A 17694-nucleotide genomic window follows, 5' to 3' on the forward strand; every position below is an offset into this window, starting at 1 on the left:
GCTCAGTTGAGGCTAAAATGGGTACAATAGAATATCTCACAGTATGTGTGTGAGGAACAAAGGAAAAGGTACTTGTAAAGATATTCACAAGCTTCAGGCTGCAGCAATATAATCTTGAGGCTGTGGGGGTGGCCAGTGAGGATGTCCATCCAGCAGAAGAGGTCCAGGAGGCCATGACCTGGAGCCTTCAGGGTCAGTCTGCTTGCGACTGGCTGCCCTCTATCAGGCCAATCAAGCCCTAGGCCCTTGAGTTCCACTTAGGGGAGCTTACCCTACCTTGTCCTTTAAGAAATTGTACAGATGAGGAAACTGAGGTCCCAAGAGGGGAGGGGGTTGGCCCAAGAGACACAAAATCAGGACCTGAAGCCAGTTCTCCCCTGATCCCATTCGCCTATTTCTGAAGTTCCTGCCCTACTCCCCGGGGCCTGGCAACAGATGCATGTTGTGCTCCTTCCTGGGCAGATAACAGTGGGCATCTGCCTCCTCTGTGCATTGGGGATACAACATGTGAGAATGACCATGTGCTTGGCCAAGGGGCAGGGCGACCTTGGGGATTCTTGTGCACAGAGCAGGGCAGCTCCTGAGGAAATCTCTGCCAACTAGAGGGAGGCGTGACCGGGGCTTCTGTTTGTGTGCCCGTTAGTCTGATCCTGTGAGTGCTCCGCTTTAATCTTCACTTACTCTCCGCGGGGCTACCCAGAAAGCAGCACGATTGCTATTCTCATCCCAGAGACAGGGAAGCTGAGGATAGAGAGAATGAGGACTGTCCAAGACCATACGACTAGCAAGGTGTGAGTTGGAACCTGGGCATTCTGACTGTGAGGCCCTGATGTTAAATAGGGTGTTATACTTCCTCTAGGAAAAACAGAGAAGTGAATAAAGGAATGGAGGATGAGGGCAAGAAAAAAAAAAAAAAAAAGAAAAAAGAAAAGAAAAGTAGAAATTGAAAGAAAAAGGACAGTGAATATTTTTCTTCTTATTTTTTGGTGTTGGGGATTGAACTCAGGACCTTGAGCATGATAAGCCCGTGTTCTACCACTGAACTACATCCCCAATCCTACTTTCTTTTCTTTTTAATGGAATAGTTGCTACCTAAAATAACCCATGGGAGTTATAAAACATAGGAAGCATAAGAATAGAATGAAAACTCCCGAACCTACCACCAGTCTAAGGCTACAAGAGAAAGTTACCAATAACTTGTAACCTTTAGGCTGGCAGTTCTTCATTCCAGCTGCATATTGAATACACCTGGGGAACTCTGAACAACACCGACATCCTCAGAGAGCCTGATGGGATTTGCTTGGGCGTTTCGATTTTTAGACGCTCCCTGGACAGCCATATTTAAGGACCACTGTCAAACTTACTTTTTTTCAGTACTGGGGATTGAATCCAGGGCTATTCTACCACTGAGCTATACCCTCTACCCTTTTTTATTTTTTATTTTGAGACAGGGGAGTCTCTAAACTGTGGAGGCTGGCCTTGAACTTGTGTTCCTCCTGCCTCAGCCTCATTGGTCGCTGGGAGGTGTACTGACGTGCCCCACCACACCTAGCTTTGAGGACCGCTGCCATATTCTCCTCTGCTATCTTATCACCTTGATTTCTGCATGCTCCCCTTCACTTTCATCCCACCGAGGTATATAGTATGCTGGATTTTGTGAAATGAGACCGGCTTGGAGGACTAACGAGGTTTGCTGTTTATCTCCCGCCCACCACGAAGAGGCGCCAGAAGAAAAACCCAGTCTCCTTTTTCTTCGCGCGTCCAATACCGCGCGGAGGTGGCTTGGCCCTCTTGGCGTTCCGTTGTCCAGTCCGTTACCCAGGCAACGAGCCGGGAAACGGCCGGCATTGCTGCAGCGCGGGCTGGGAAGGAAGCCTCGGAACTGGCTGGGCCTCGTCGGGGCATGTGGGAGCTCGGGCCGGGTGACTCTTCGGAAACTTTGGGGCACAGGAAAACGTGAGTCGGGAGCCCGTCCCGGGGAGCCCGCTTTAGGGCCGGGGCCCGCGGGACCCTCCGCGGGCGGCCCCGTGCGGGCGGGAACCGGGGCGGGAATCCGGACGCGAGCCCCGGGTGCCTGGAGGCCGGTCCTCACTCTGCTGCTGGCGCGCTGGGTCTGACGCTTTGCTCTGGAACTCCTTTTGTTAGATATGGATGTTGGAGGCGCAGAGAGGGATGCGGCTTGTTAAGGGGAGCAGCCCGGCTTGGTGGCCTGGAATCTTAAGCTTTTGACTCCTGGTGCAAAGGTTTATCCGCAGGCGGCTTTACAGGACAAAGAAAAAGTATGTGAAACCTGCCCCGGTCTCGGGACAGGCCACACACGGGTAGCCTGCAGGCTACCTTTGGCCCATAAACGAAGATTATGTGCCCCTAACACCTGGAGGACGAACTTGGCGTGAATCTAGGCCTCCGCACAATTCGCCCCTTCCTGTCCAAGCTCTGCGTAGACCCTGCATGTGAGGGCAGCTCTTGGGTCAGGAGGAATGGTCACTAGAGACTACCCTTTGCTCTTAAGGCTCCAGCATTGGTGCCAGGCAACAGGATTCCTCCATGCATCTCAGTTTCTTCCTCCGTCCCACTTAGTACCCCAAAATACTCGCAGGTGCCACACCCAGGTCGGCTCTTCCTGGGCTCTACCAGAGGCGAGGCACGCTGGTCCCTGTGCAGCTGGCTCATTTTCTTGCCATTGCTGTTCCCCACAGATGGCGCTCCCCACGCTGCCCTCCTACTGGTGCAGCCGGAGGCTTCTGGGTCAGCAGGCAGCACGACAGCGACAAAGAGAGCAAGAAGCCCGGCTTCGGCAGCAGTGGGACCAGAACAGCCATTACTTCCAGATGTCTGACATCTGCTGCTCTAAACAGGCAGAATGGAGCTCCGAAGCCTCCTACCTGCGGAGGTAATTGTTCTGGTGACTGCAGTTGGATGGAGGTGGGGGTGGCACTTATTGGTCAGGGGATATAACCTGAAGGGCCAGGGGAGTATGGTTTGATGGCATGTTCTCTTGAGGTTTGCCAGATAGCATGGATTGATTACCCACGTGGTAATGTTTTTCAAGCTGGAAACTGGGGGAAAAAAAAGAAAAAAAAAAAAAGATTGGCAGTGAGGTAATACATTTACACTGAAAAAGATAAAATGATCTAGAAATGGATATGGTAGAATCTGGAATTGTCCTTGTAACCCACATCCCCAGTGAGAACCACAGTCAACAGTCTGATACATATCTTTCCATATTTTTTCCCCTTTTGTGTTTAAATACATACACAGACACACAGCTCATTTCTATAGAATACATGTAAAAACATGGAGGTTGAAAGCATAGGATTTAAGAGTCAGACCTCAGAAAGCCACTGTGTCATCTTTGCATGAGTGTGCTTCAGTTTCCTCATCAGCATTTTATTTAGTTATTTGGAGACTGGGTCTTACTAAGTTGCCCAGGCTGGCCTCAAATTTGAGATCCTCCTGCTTCAACTTTCCAAGTGGCTAGAATTACAGGTGTACTCCTCCATGCCTGGCTAGTTATCATTAAAGTAAGATCCAAACCAAACCTACTTCGTAGGACTCAAGTGATAAGTGTTATAAAACTACCCATGTGTATAATACTGGGAACATAGTAATTGATCAAAAAATTAGCTACTACTACTATCACATGGCCATGATGTTACTTTTTGCAAAAACAAAACTTTCTGATATGCATACTGTCCTGTGACTACTCTCTCCCCCTTGGCTGGGAACACCTTCCTGTGTCATGGCTGTGTGTGCCTCAGTCTCTCATCCCATGGTGGAGCAGAGCATGCCACCTGTGGCTGTAGCACAACTGATGTGGCATGGGCTCCTTACCCAGCATGCACGCCTACCAGCGAGAGAGGATGAAGGAGGAGAAGAGGAAGAGTCTGGAAGCTCGTCGGGAGAGACTCAGGCAGCTTATGCTGGAGGAACAGGACCTGCTGGCCAGGGAACTGCAGGAGCTGAGGCTGAGCATGAACTTGCGGGAACGAAGAATCCGGGAGCAGCATGGGAGTCTGAAATCTGCCCGAGAGGAGCAAAGGAAACTGGTAACTGTCATCGCCTTTAGGAGGCTGCGCGGTAGGAGCATTCCCACCTCTCAGTGTAGTGACATGGGGTCACTCCTGGGAGCTCTGGTCTGATGAGATGCCAGTTAGCTCCAGAGCCAGCCTGGAAGAGTGCTTCCCGGCCCTTGTGCAAGCCCCTTAAATGATGACAGCTGATGCCCTTTCCTTATTCCAGTTCTGTGGTTCCACAAAGGTCTGGGACGGGTGTATTTTATCTTCCAAAGCAGTTGTGGAGTGGTGAGCCGCAGTCTGTCTCTAGCCTGTGGTAGCATCAGATTCTGGCCCCCTTCATCACTGTCGTCAGTGTCCTTTGTCATTGCCATCCCCTCTGCTTAGGTGCCTGGCTCCCAGCGCTGTGGGTGCAAGTTGGGTGGATTTGAATGATGGGTGCCGTAACAACATACAAGTGGGAGGACATCTTGGTCGGAGCTGACTTTCACTATGTGTCATTTGAAATGTGAATGGATTTGAAAAGCAACATCAGGCTTCCCCTTTTGTGTTCTCTTAATAGATCGCTGAACAGCTTTTGTATGAACACTGGAAAAAGAACAACCCAAAACTTCGAGAGGTAATCCATTGATTTCCCTGAGTAGATAAAATCATGATTCCAGATTTTTCAATTTTTTTACCATGCATCTTTTGCTGGGTTGAAACAGGGAATCTCCAGCTACCTAAAAGGAGCACCAGGCAGAAAACCTGGTGCAGATAAGCAGTTCACTCCGTAATTTTTTTTTTTTTTTTGGGGTGCTGGGGATCGAACCCAGGGCCTTGTGCATGCAAGGCAAGCACTCTACCGACTGAGCTATCTCCCCAGCCCCACTCCGTAGTTTCAACACGTGTTTATTAAGCACTGCTGGGTGGTCTGCTGCTTGGGGTGTGGTCCTTGCTCTTAAGGAGCTTGCCAACCAGTGGGGGAACCAGTGGGCAGCTTGTTCAGTGCAGGCTGCAGGGAACTGGGCAGGTGGGTGTGGAGTGCCCCAATTCAGGAGTTGAGGTGGCATCCTAGAGGAATTAGTAGGGGGAGGGTTCTAACTTGACAGTAGAGATGTGAGGCAAGGACCTTCCAGTAAAGGTGATGGCTGGACTCTGGCCTGAGTTATGAGAACAGGGAGTCCAGGGAGCTGCAGGAGGCTGGGACATCACATGAGGAGGGGGAGCCCCAAGAGATGAGGCTGGCAAGGCAGACAGAGCCAGGACTTGGAAGGCATTGTGTACCTTCCCCTGGAGGCCCTGGGGGACAGCCAGCCTGCTTTACCAAGGCCAGTAACCTGGAGGCGGGCCAGAGGAGGTTGTGTCAGTGAAGGGGTCGTGGCAGCAGCCCAGCTGGGAGATGCTGCAGGCCTGAACTGGGATGGCATGAGACAGGTGGATCCATCTGCAGGACCGGATCTCAGGGAGAAAGGTGGTGTCTTGGCTTGGTGGCGTCATTCAGCTGAGACTGACTGAAGGAAGTTAATCCCAGTGATAAACAATATCATTCATTTACTTCAACTTAACATTTGGTCCTGTTTCCTTATTTGTAGTTACACTTAGCAGTTGTCAGTTGCGAAGTGATGGAGCATCTAAGTGCTTTTGAGTATTGTGTGGTCAGCATTAACCTGTGAGAGGACTTCTGTCCTGGCCATGTCAGCTTGGGTGGGTGATCAGAGTCATTTACTTGGAAAAGTTATTGGCAACATTCAAGTTAATCACAAATGTTCACAATGTTGGTGGGGAGGAAAATTTAAATATTTTAAATAATTTCCAAACAAAAGCTTTTGGCCAGTGTCACAATTCCTTTTCTAATCCAGAAGATTCTGTAAGCCCATATCTCCTACTGATAACCCTAGACTTGCTGGAACTGCTTGTTACAGCGCATGTTTTCACCGCTACTTCTTTGCAGAGGAGGTTTTGGGGAGCCAAGCTCACGGTTGGCTCCTAAGGTCTGTCCCTGTCCAGCTGTCTCTCAGGAAAATTTAGACCAACCAGTGGTGGCTTTTGAAATTGTGTTTCCACTTCAGCGTTCGCTGGCTTGCTTCCTTCTCTGCCCTACTGACAGAAGTTTCTGTTATTTGTTCCAATGCTGGAGTTTGGTTAGAAGCACCTGGTCCTTTGGGTTTCTACGTGACTAGCATTCAGCCTTTTTCACAGTCACCTTGCACCCTCTACTGAGCCACTCCAGGCCTCATAGACGGAAGTCATAATCATGTTCCAGTGGGTGTCATTGAAGGTAGCAAAAATGTTCCCAGCTGTGGTATGTGTCACGTGAGCCAATGAGGAAATTAATATTGTCCCCTTCTTGTCTTCAGATTGAGTTGGAACTTCACAAGAAGCATGTGATAAACTCTTGGGAAACGCAGAAAGAAGAAAAAAAACAGGTATGTATGTGACTCTGGAAATAGTCACTTATGTGGCGATTGAGACTGTCTTCATATCTCTGGATTTCTTTCCTATTTTTGATGTATTTTTGTTTTTTTTGGCGGGGGTTACTGGGAATTTTACCCAGGGGCATTTAACCAGTGAGCCACATCCCCAGCCCTTTTTCATATTTTATTTAGAAATAGGGCCTCACTAAGTTGCTGAGGCTGGCTTTGAACTTACGATCCTCCTGCCTCAGCCTCCCTAGCCCCTGGGATTACAGGCGTGGGCCACCACACCCAGCTATCTTCCATGTTGTTGACTCCAGTCAGGGTGCAGTCTCCCTCTCAGTTCACATCACAGTTACAACTGAATGTCTGCTCTTACACATCCTAGGATCTTAGGTGGTCATTTGGGACATGGTAAGGCCACGTGATCAGGGCCAGTGGGTGGTAGGTGGCACATGTGTCTTTAAAGACATTTTTTATTGCTGTTGCTGGAGTTTGTTTTGATAAAATTTGCATGATACAGCCCCAAGGGGCTGGGTCTTTGCTGACTGCAGGTCACAAATGTTGACTCTCAGGTTCACATGGCTTCTTACAGCAAGAAGCCACCAAAGAGCAAGAGAAGAGACGATACGAAAATGAATACGAAACAGCTCGAAGGGAAGCGATGGAACGGCTGAGAGCCGAGGAGGAGCGAAGGCGTCTGGAGGACAAGCTGCAGGCCGAGGCGCTGCTGCAGCAGATGGAGGAGCTGAAGCTGAAGGAGATGGAGGTGAGTCCGCCTCCTGCCACCAGGGCCTCTGCACTGCTGGTGAGCCTACAGTGGGCCTGTGAACCGGCCTCGCCAGATGAGGGGTGGCGATTCCAGGCAGCGCCCCACAGGCGGGTTCTCCCTCCTGTGTACTCCCATCCGTGGTTCTCCACGCTGAGGTCGCCTGCCTAGATTCTAGAACATTAACCTTCCAGAGATAATGCCTGTCCTCTTGGGGGCGTGTAGCAATCTGAGATTCTCAGAATGTGGATTCTGCATTGTACTTTGCAGATGAGAGTTTGTTGGATGATCTAGCACCCAGCTTTCCACTGGTAGGCTTTGGCTTTCAGGGATTTGTGGTCCAGGAGGCTGACTTTTTTTTTTTTTTTCCCCCCCTGGTCCTGGGGAATCGAACTCAGGGCCTTATGCTTGTGAAGCAAGCACTCTACCAGCTGAGCTATCTCCCCAGCCCAGGAGGCTGGCTTTTGAAGATACTGTGCTGAGATTCCCTGCGAGGGCTGGATCTTCCCATTCAGATGCAGGGAGGCCCCACCTCCTTTGACCTCCTGTCCTCTTCGTTTTCCCTGCCTGAATGTTTTAATAACTAGATTCCTAGTGCCCACCATGAATTCTGGATGCCAGAGCAGAGCCTGAGCAAGGTCCTCGCTCCTGGCCTCCCATGGCTGCTGTGTCAGGTGGGAAGACAGCTGTTAAGGTACAGAGAGTGTGAACCAGCACAGGAAGTTCAAGGGGCCAGGAAAGACCCTCACAGGAAGTGACTCACTCAGTTGGGATGGAACCAACGAACAAGTTAAACTGAGAAAAGGGCTGAGCCTCCGAGGAGGAGGGATGGGGAGCAGCAGGGTGGCCACCATGCTCATGTAGTCCCTGCCAGAAATGGAGATGAGGACTTGGGGAAGACCTGCCTGCCATGACCTCCCTGGGTTTACCCTTAACACTGCAGGCAACCAAACTGAAGAAGGAGCAGGAGAATCTTTTGAAGCAGCGGTGGGAGCTGGAGAGACTGGAGGAAGAGAGGAAGCAGATGGCGGCCTTCCGGCGGAAGGCAGAGCTGGGGTGTGTGTGGGGAACTCCCACTCTGTCCAGGGGGCAGATTGCATGGGGGTCCCTGGAACCCATCCTCTCCACCCACTAGAGGCTGTTGCCTGGAGTGAGCAGTTGTCTCTTCTCCATTTAATTCTTTGCAAGGTCCTAAGGGCAGCCCGTGGTTTGCTCCATTTCAGGCGTTTTTTGAGACATCAGTATAATGCACAGCTCAACAGACGCACCCAGCAGATCAAAGAGGAACTGGTGAGTCTGAATGGGCGTCTTGGCATTTTTTCCATCTTCTTTTGAAAAACATCTTCCACTGCTCAGTAGACACTTGCATTCTCATAAGAATTTAAAAAAAAAAAGGGGGCTGGGAAATGGGGAGATACTGGTCAAGGGTGTGTACTTCCAGTTTAGTTTTTTTTCCTTTCTGCAGTACTGGGGATTGAACCCAGCGGTGCTCTATCATTGAGCTATAGCCCTAGTCCTTTGTTTATTTTTTTTGGAGACAGGGTCTTGCCCAGACTGGTTTCAGATGTGATCCTCTTGCCTCAGCCTCCCGAGTCTCCTGAGATTAGGTGCGTGTGCCAGCATGCCTGACTCCACTTATAAAATAAGTCTGGGGATCTAATGTACAGTTTGGGAATTAGAGCTAATAATACTGTGGTATGTATTTGAAATGTGAGGGCCAGTGAGTAGCTCGGAGGTAGGGCACATGTTGACATGCATGAAGCCCTACATTCAGTTCCTAGGACCACTAGAAAAAAAAATTGCTAAGAAAGTAGCCTTCTCACCAGAGGAAAAGGTAATTGTGAGGTTAGGTGTGTTAATAAGCTTATTGTAGTAATTATTTAACAACATACATATGTATCAAAACATAAATTGTATTTCAAGGACTGTGCTTGGTGGCACACACCTGTAATCCCAGCTACTCAGGAGGCTGAGGCAGGAGGATCACAAGTTTGAGACCAGCCTCAACAACTTAGTGAGGCCCTATCTCAAAATGGAAAATTAAAAAGGGTTGGGATGTGGCTCAGTGGTAAAGTGTGCCTGGTCAATTCTCAATACCAAAAATAAAAATATAAATAAATAAATAATTATATTTCAATAAAACGTACTTAAAACAACAGCATCAAAAAATTCAAGCAGCGTAAAGACTCCTCCTTGCTCTTCCCCTCCCTTGAGACGTCTGCTTTGGAGCATATTTGTCTAGATATATTTACGTGCACACACCTATAAAGAGGTGGGTGTTTTTCCTTTGGCTCTTTTGCAGCAATTGAAGCTGCAGCCTTTAGCATTTTCCATAGTACTTACCATCACTAGGTTTAGATTGAGCTTGGCTTCTTTTTTGAGCTGCTCAGTGTTGCTACCCCCTCAGGAGCCAGGCGTAAACCCTTGCTGGACCCGCCTGCCCACTCTGGCCGATGGTTGGACGTAGGCCCCTGTGGCCCTGGCGCTCTCCTCCCGTTCGCATCTCCCGCGCTGCTTCCCTTTGCTGGGTCTGGTCCTTCCTGGCTCTTCCCTCCCACATAACGTTGCGGGAGTGATGCGGCCACACTTCTTGGTGTTCCTGTCACTGTCGTCTAATTTTAAAAGTAGAATTGCTGCCAAACTGTTCTTTAAAAAGCTGTGACGTCATACGTCCGAGGCTTGTGGTGGCCCAGGGTGGTGGGGAGGGTCTCTCCCTTAGGCAGCTGTCCCACTTCTGAGAACATGAACTGCAGTGGCAGATGCACAAAGAATGGGCGCAGGGCTCTGCAGCTCTGAGGTAAGAGCAGATCCAGGAAGGACCCGCGGGCCCTGGGAGGATGACCTATTGTGCACAGCTGCTCAGGGAGCCACGCAGGGTCTGAGCCATCCCTGCCTGAGCATCCCTGACCTCTTCTGGAAACAGCCCACCGTTGTCCCTCCTCCATCTTGAGAATGTGGAGGTCCCGGCTGCTCATGGCAGCCTGTGCGAAGGGGCGGGCGGGCGGCTGCCCTGTAGGGCAGAGCTCACGTGACTGCACAGGGCTCTGGCCAGCCGCCCATTGGCTGCACCCTGCTTCCTAGGAGGCAGACAAGCGGATCCTGCAGTCACTCCTGGAGGAGGAGGACACAGCCCAGCGCATGCACCTGACCAGGCGGGAGCAGGCTCTGGCGGACGTCGCCTGGATGAAGCAGGTCATCGAGGAGCAGCTGCAGCTGGAGAGGACACGGGAGGCAGAGCTGCAGGCGCTGTTGAGGTGAGAGGTGGTACCTGCCAGGGCTTGATGCTCCTGCTCTCTGCTCTGGTATCTTGAAATGTCCCTTAGGTCACCAAAGGGGCCACCTTTGATTGCTTGTTTTTAATTTTTTTTAGTTATACATGGACACAATGCCTTTCTTTATCTATTTTATGTGGTGCTGAGGATCCAATCCAAGGCCTCACAAGTGCTAGGCAAGCGCTACCACTGAGCTACAGCCCAGCCCCGCCACCTCTGCGCCGTGCGTGTGACTGGGAATGAACCCTGGTGCCGTACTGCCGGGCTGCACTCCTGGCCCTTTTCACTTTTTATTTTGCGATGCACTTGTTAAGTTGCCCAGGCTGGCCTCCAACTTGTGATCCTCCCGCCTCTGCCTCCTGAATTGCTGGGATTTCAGGGGTGTGTGTGCCATTGTGCGCCTGCCTCCACCTTCTTCACTGAAACATTTGCCCGTGTTAACTTGGCCATGCTCAGGGAGCGTGTCTGCTAAGGGACTTGACGTGTGGACGTGTTTTTCCTTGAGCTTTTCAAGGTGGAAATTACTATGATTTAGAGCAATGATGTGTTCATTTTAAATCTTAGCAACTTGAAAGGAAATTTTTACAAATTATGGAAATGTGGAATGCTTCTTGGGTCTATCAAAATGGGCCTGTGGCTTGTGTGTGTGTGTGTATGTATAATGCATCATATGTGCTACATGTCATGCATTATGCATGAGTCATTTATGTAGATGTATGTACATATATACATGTGAATACACCTGTACACACACACATCTGTCTTGAGATGAGGTCTTGCTGTGTTGCCTAGATTAGTTTCAAACTACTGGGCTCAAGCAGTCCTCCTTTCTCAGCCTCCCAATAGCTGGGACTATCGGTGTACACTTACATACCTGGCTTTGAAGCCTAAAAATTAAGCTAGTAAATTGAAATATTTAATAATATGCAATCTACATTGAGCACTTCCTGGGTGCCAGACGCTGTGCTAGGTGCTTTATAGTCCTCCTGTTCCTGGATCCTAACATCTGGCTAAGTTGTAGGTGTATGGGACACAGAGACTAGAGGAGGTCATTTGCCTGCCCCAGGATGAGCCAGCTGAACCCCAGGTGGAGTGTCCAGGGCTTGGGCAAAGTGGTGCTGTCCCCCTCTGTGTCCTGACGATTTGTTCATCTATTCAGTGGCTGCAGTGCAGGTCGGCACTAGTGCTTTCTGTAAGGACGTGCGGTATAGAAAGGAAACTTAAAGCCAGGCGCACTGGAGCACAGCTGAATTCCCAGCTACTGGGGAGGTTGAGGCAGGAGGATCACAAAGTCAAGCAACTTGTGAGGCCCTATCTCAGAAAGGATTGGGGATATAGCTCAGTGATAAATAAAGAAAAATAAAAGATCCTCTAAGATACGCATTCTAATAGTACTTCCTGTGAGTCTGTCCTCGCTTGTAGTCTTTCAGGAGCTTGCGAGGATGAGTTCACTTGAAAGTTGGCCCCGCAGGCGAGGTGTGCTTTGTGGCCCTGTCTGTCCTCTCCTTCACCCCTGCATCTGTCGTCCGCTTGTGTTTGCCCAGGGAGGAGGCCAAAGAGATGTGGGAAAAGAGGGAAGCAGAGTGGGCCCGAGAGCGGAGCGCGCGGGACAGACTGATGAACGAGGTAATCCCAGGCGTGAGGGGCTCGGCCGGCCACCGGTCCTGGCAGATGTCTGGAGTAGGCGTCATGTAATGCTCCTGCCACATGTTCTGGGAACAGTCTCTGGTTATTTTAAGTGGGCTTTAAAAATCATTGTAAAAGTAATACAAGCTTATTAGAAATCGAGGAGGACAGAAAAGCGTGAGTGAAAAGTCTGGGCAGAGCCCCACCTCCGCAGCCACAGCGGCCTGACTACTCTACGCTTCTGTTTCTGTGCACGGCGTCTTTCAGACAGACTTCTTTTTTTTTTTTTTTTTAAATACTGTGCAATTTGATTTCCAGCTTTTTCTTTTTTGTACTGGGGTTTGAACTCAGGGGCACTTGACCCCTGAGCCACATCCCCAGCCCTATTTTGCCTTTTATTTAGAGACAGGGTCTCACCGAGTTGCTGAGCACCTCACTTTTGCTGAGGCTGGCTTTGAACTCGTGATCCTCCTGCCTCAGCCTCCCGAGCTGCTGGAATTACAGGCGTGCACCACCGCGCTGGCTGATGTCCAGCATGTTGATACACTAGCCCATCTTGGTAAACACCATGTTCACGGCGTCACCATGAGTTTCCATAGTTGGCTTTTCCATCCCCTCTTGTGGGCGTTCTGGCTGCAGGAAGGGCTCCACTGACTCCTTCGAACGTCTTTGGCACCAAGCTGCCCCTCCATAATGTGCAGCCTGCATAGGGTGTTGGGAGAGAGTGGGAAATGCCCCCTGTACCCGGCAAGCACGGCCAGGATCAGTCGGGCTGAATTGTGGCTGGGCTTCCTCCAGCTGTGTACAGGCCTGAGTCTGAGGATCAGCCTGTGCAGCCTGTGCAGGGCTTGTAGGACAGGTGTGTAGATCCGAATCCTCCTCTTCCTCTCCTGAGGCTAGGTTCTGACGGGGAGGCAACAGCAGATACAAGAAAAGATTGAACAGAACAGACGGGCACAAGAGGAATCCCTGAGACACAGGGAGCAGCTCATTCAGAATCTCGAGGAGGCAAGGGAGTCGGCTCGCCGTGCCAAGGAGGAGAGTGAAGAACTGAAGTCAGCCAGGAAGCAGGAGTTGGCAGCCCAGGTGGGGCTGAGTTTGAGGGCGTGGCAGCCTCTGCGAGGGGGACAGGAGCCTGGAGGCAGCAGGCCCTGCTTGGGTTCTGGCATCCCTGGGATAGAATTTAGAAACTCTGGACTCAGTCCCTTGCCTGCTCACTGAGAGCGAGTGCCATGTTCAGTTCCAGCAGGAGCCTGGCGGTCTGTGGTTCAGACTCCACTCCAGGTCCTCATCTCTAGTGGGTGCCAGGTGACCTCCCTGTTTCTTTATGCCGTGTGCATCTGGAAGCAGCTGGTTTAATGGCTACAGGTCTCTGCTCAGCATTGATGTGTGACACAGAACGTTCTCCCGAACACGTGGCCACATGCAGCGCTTTTCACCAGGTCCATGGCACCACACGATGGCTCTTTCCAGCCCCCTAAATCCCGTTGCCTTTTAATGGCATTTGCCATCACTGTCCCTTGGCTCTGATCTGCAGTGGGTGGACCACAGGCCTCTCCCACTCAGGCAGGGGAGACCCATGGACCTTTCCTCCAGTGACTTTGTTCTTGGTGCCCAGGTGGCAGAGCGCCAGCTGCAGGCGTGGGAAGCGGACCAGCAGGCAGAGGAGGAAGAGGAGGGGGCCAGGCAGGCAGAGCAGCTCTCGGACGCTCTGTTGCAGCAGGAGGCGAAGATGATGGCTGAGCAGGGCTACCGGCCCAAGGTAGGAGCTCCGGGTGGTGGGCCCCGAGCCCTGGGCTTGTCCCTACTCTGCTTTGTCCCTGGGTCTTCCTGTCTCTCCTCGTTTGTCTCTTGACTGGCTGGCTGGCAGACTGGTGGTCTGTTTCAGTCCTTGGTTGGGCCTCCAGCAGTCCTCTAGGTGATTTTGCTTTGACCCCTGTTGCTACAGCCCAACAGGATCTTAACTGGGAGCCATGTGCCTGTCCACCCTGTTCGGGGACAAAACACAGTCTAAAGAGCTGTGGCCACAGCTGGTGAGAGGTGGCAGTGTGGCCAAGTTGCACTTGCTCAGTGGAGCCAGGTGACCAGGAGCCGCTTGCTGGCCTCTTCCCTCTGGCTGATCCTCTCCCCTCCCTCCCATGCATCTTTCTTTCCCGTCTCTTGCGGTACTGAGTGACTCCTGTGGAGGGCACCCCGGGAAGCACCTGCTTTGTGGGAGCTGACTAAGGGAGGGCACTGCCCACCTTTACGAGGGCCACCCAGGCCCCTGGTGCTCTAAGGTGCACCGCCCTGGACCCATGCTGCAAAGAAAGAGGGCTGTCTGCTTCATGGGCAAACTGGAACTGAGTGTGGCAGAGTTGGAGCAGGCCCTAGGTTAGCGCCCTGCTCTGCAGAGGGCTCGGAGGTGCAGGAAGGAGCGTGGGTCAGTGAGGACCAGGGTTCCACAGAGCCCAGGAACGGGAACACGTTGCTTAGGGTAAGTTAAAAAGGGCCCTCTTTAAGGGTTAGGGCCAGGCTTTTTCAGCTGTAAATAAAAACCAGCTCTTGATTAAAATGAAGCTAATGCCTGTTTTCCAGTGACTGCCGATCTGATCAGTCTCATGCCGGTTTTCTTTCCTCAGCCTTACGGACATCCCAGAATTGCTTGGGACTAACTTCGCTGGTACCGTAAGCATGGAGAAGAGTGGTGCTGAGTTCATTGATCCGCAGCTGCCAGACAGTGTCACCGTGTTTGGCTCTGCTCAGTGGCAGTTCAGCTCTGCATGTTCAGGTGCATGATCAAGGGCAGCTGGAAGGACCTGGCAGCTCACAGGGCGTGGGTGTGCAGAACCTGGTGAGAGGCTCTCTCCTGCCTTTCTCTTCCAAGAGGTCTCTTACAGCTCATGTTTACAGTACTCTTGTAACATATTCATAAATAGTTTAAGATTCCAGATCAATACTAAGAGACACAAGTTGTATTTCATGACAGGCAATGTGGTTTCTTGTCTCACCCTTGTCAACCTCCAGTGAAGCCTACCCAGAGACAGGGAAGGCTCTCTTTCTTTGCAGTGCTGGGGATGGAACCCAGGGCACTGCACGTGCTAGGCACGCACTCCGCCACTGGCTACATCTCCAACCTCATATTTTAATTTCGTAAATGGTTGTTTTGAGAAAACAAACTTGCAGGGCTTGGTGCAGTTTATAAGGTTTATTAATTTAGTGTCCCAAAGGCTCACTTCTTTTATATTTGGGAAGAAAAGAACTATGAATAATTAGGACCTTTCAACAGTCTGATGGTCTCTGAATGCTTTCTGGAAAGGTGGTGAGAAATGAGTCTTTCCTGCTTCAGGAAGTGTTTAGTTAGAGTTTCCGCAGAAAATCTGTACACTGTACACAGGGCAGTGATTACAACAGGAATGTCGCTGAGCCTCAAAAAGGACCCCAAAAGGTCACCTGACTGACTAGTCTTTTAAAGGCAGGACCGTGACCCTCAGGGCTGCTGGGGTCTTGGGAAGGTTTTAGTTTCTTGCAGCCTTCTGGGATTTTTGTGCCCAGAGGAAGGGGCTGAACCTGAAGAAACCAATCAGACAGGGAACCATGGATCAGCCCCACGTGTCCCCTCTGTCCTATCAATGTGACATCGTTGCAGATTTGCCTCTGTAAACAGCTGCAGTTCCTTGCAGTAATAACCGTATTTTTATGACTGGTATTTATCCACACTCTTCTTCTGAGGTTTCAGTTTTCATGGCATTTATTCAAGTTGCCGTATCTCAGTAAATTATAGCTACTTATAGGGTATTTTTCTATGGTTATCAAAAACCAGAGTTTATTAAAATATTTTTGAGGGCCTGAGTCGTAGCTCAGTGGTAGAGCACCTGCCTAGCACATGTGAGGCATTCGGTTTGATTCTCAGCACCGCATATTAATTAATTAACTAATTAATTAAAGGTCCATTGACAACTAAAAAAAAATTTAAATGTTTTCGAGTCTCAGGGCTGCATTACCTTTTTCTTCCATTATGTTGTAAAAACAATTTGAGCTGCAGACCGCATCCTGAACCTGTTTCGTTTTCTAGTCTTGGAGTTCTCCAGACTAGAATGTGCACGCACTGCACCACTTGCGTCTTGCTTGCTCATCTTTGTTCCCCGTCCAGATGCTCATTAATCATGAAACGAAGCACTACTTTGACAGCATCCCTTCCAAGCTTTGTGACTGTTGCTCTTATTTATTGCTACAGTGGGGGTTGCTAGTGATGGCTTTTTACAGATTTAACCCACATCTCCTACAGGTTTGGATATTTTCTGTGACTGATCGTTTTATAGGTCATGTTCATTTTTCTTGTCAGAGTGGTGTGTTCTCCCCTTATTTCCTTGGGAACAACAGAAAATTATGAGCAATCATATGCTGAGTTCCAGTACAGAACTGATAAGGACAGGATACCTGGCAAATAGGTGTTCAGATATTTGCTGAATAAATCTTTATTTTTGAAGCCTGGAAGTAATCTTCCTCATTAGCATTAAAATTCTGGCACACTGGTTCTTCCTAATATATTTAAATATTTCCTCACTAAAGGACTAAAATACTTATTTTGTAAATTGGACTTCCCACTGTCATCTCCTGTGCTCTTATGGCACACGTGTTTTGGTTGTGATTATAGCTATCTGTAGTCAGGTGCCACCTGGTGACAGGGATTCAGTTTCACTGCTGGCCAACAGTACTCACCCATACTAAGATGGTAGAGTGTGCTACACGCCTCGGCTCCTGTGTTGCCTGGAGTATGCACATCATTATGTGATGCAAGACTGTATATTGGTTTTATTGTTTCAAAGTACCTTTTTCTACTTAAAATCAATGATATTCTAGGACTGAGGATGTAGCTCAATGGTGGAGTGCTTACCTCTCATATCGGAGGCCTTGGCTTTGATCCCTAACACTGCTAAGTAAAGAAAGAAAGAAATAAAGACTTTTAGGTTATTTTTCAGATTCTGCTGAAGGTTGATTCCTTTTATACAGGTGGTGCTGAGGCCATTAGTGATATGAAACAGTTCTTGCAGCACTTTTCAAACAGTGACCTTTTTCTCTGCTCCTCATTCAGCACATTCTCTCTGGAAATGGTTGAGTGCTAGGTCTGGGCAGGTTACAAAGCTGAGCAAGAACGCTGACAGACGCTGGAAAGGGACACGGGGAGGAGCAGACATCGCTGGCAGGCAGAGAGCCAGCTGCAACTCATGGGGCCGAGGAGATCATTTGTGCAATAAGTATACCCAGTACCATCAAATTCTCAATGGATATAGTGAATTTTTACCACCTGGGTTATTAGGTAGTTGTCAGTGAAAACTGTATTTAGAAAATATAGAGCATCATTTTATTTTTTTTTTTAAGCGAGTGCTAGGGTTGAGCCTAGGGCCTCACACATGCTAAGCAAGTGCCCCACTACTGAGCTGCACTCAGCCTAGGGCATCATCTCGAAGACCATTGTAATGCCTGTAAAACCAGGGCATCGGCACTTCCCAGTGATCTTGACTGATTCAGCCATGAAGCCACAGGAGGTCTGACATTGCAGTGTCTTCATTTTAGAGAGGAATTCACTTTATGACCTGATGTTTTCATCACCCCCGAAAAGTGTACCTACTTCA

General features: G+C 49.8%; 1 protein-coding gene across 2 annotated transcripts; it reads left to right on the plus strand.

The window, feature by feature from the left end:
• Positions 1-1800: 1800 nt before the first annotated feature.
• Positions 1801-17242, plus strand: Tchp (trichoplein keratin filament binding). Of its 2 annotated transcripts, XM_047562542.1 has the most exons (14): positions 1801-1956; positions 2146-2279; positions 2700-2893; positions 3839-4049; positions 4579-4635; positions 6356-6424; positions 7008-7181; positions 8125-8237; positions 8405-8471; positions 10263-10435; positions 11998-12079; positions 12980-13165; positions 13698-13841; positions 14701-17242. In XM_047562542.1, exons 3-14 carry the CDS (start codon positions 2700-2702, stop codon positions 14731-14733), a joined length of 1503 nt encoding a protein of 500 aa, XP_047418498.1. In that variant the 5' UTR covers positions 1801-1956; positions 2146-2279; the 3' UTR covers positions 14734-17242. The 2 variants fall into 2 exon arrangements, with proteins under 2 accessions (XP_047418498.1, XP_047418497.1); XM_047562541.1 differs by lacking the exon at positions 2146-2279.
• Positions 17243-17694: the final 452 nt, after the last annotated feature.

This window comes from Sciurus carolinensis, chromosome 8 (assembly GCF_902686445.1).
Source record: "Sciurus carolinensis chromosome 8, mSciCar1.2, whole genome shotgun sequence".
Lineage (NCBI taxonomy): Eukaryota > Metazoa > Chordata > Mammalia > Rodentia > Sciuridae > Sciurus > Sciurus carolinensis.

Coding starts and splice junctions, on each gene's coding strand:
- Tchp (XM_047562542.1), top strand. CDS start 2,700: ATGGCGCTCCCCACGCTGCCCTCCTACTGGTGCAGCCGGAGGCTTCTG. Junction 4,050..4,578: donor GAGAGGAGCAAAGGAAACTG/GTAACTGTCATC, acceptor TTCTCTTAATAG/ATCGCTGAACAGCTTTTGTA. Junction 8,472..10,262: donor AGCAGATCAAAGAGGAACTG/GTGAGTCTGAAT, acceptor CCTGCTTCCTAG/GAGGCAGACAAGCGGATCCT.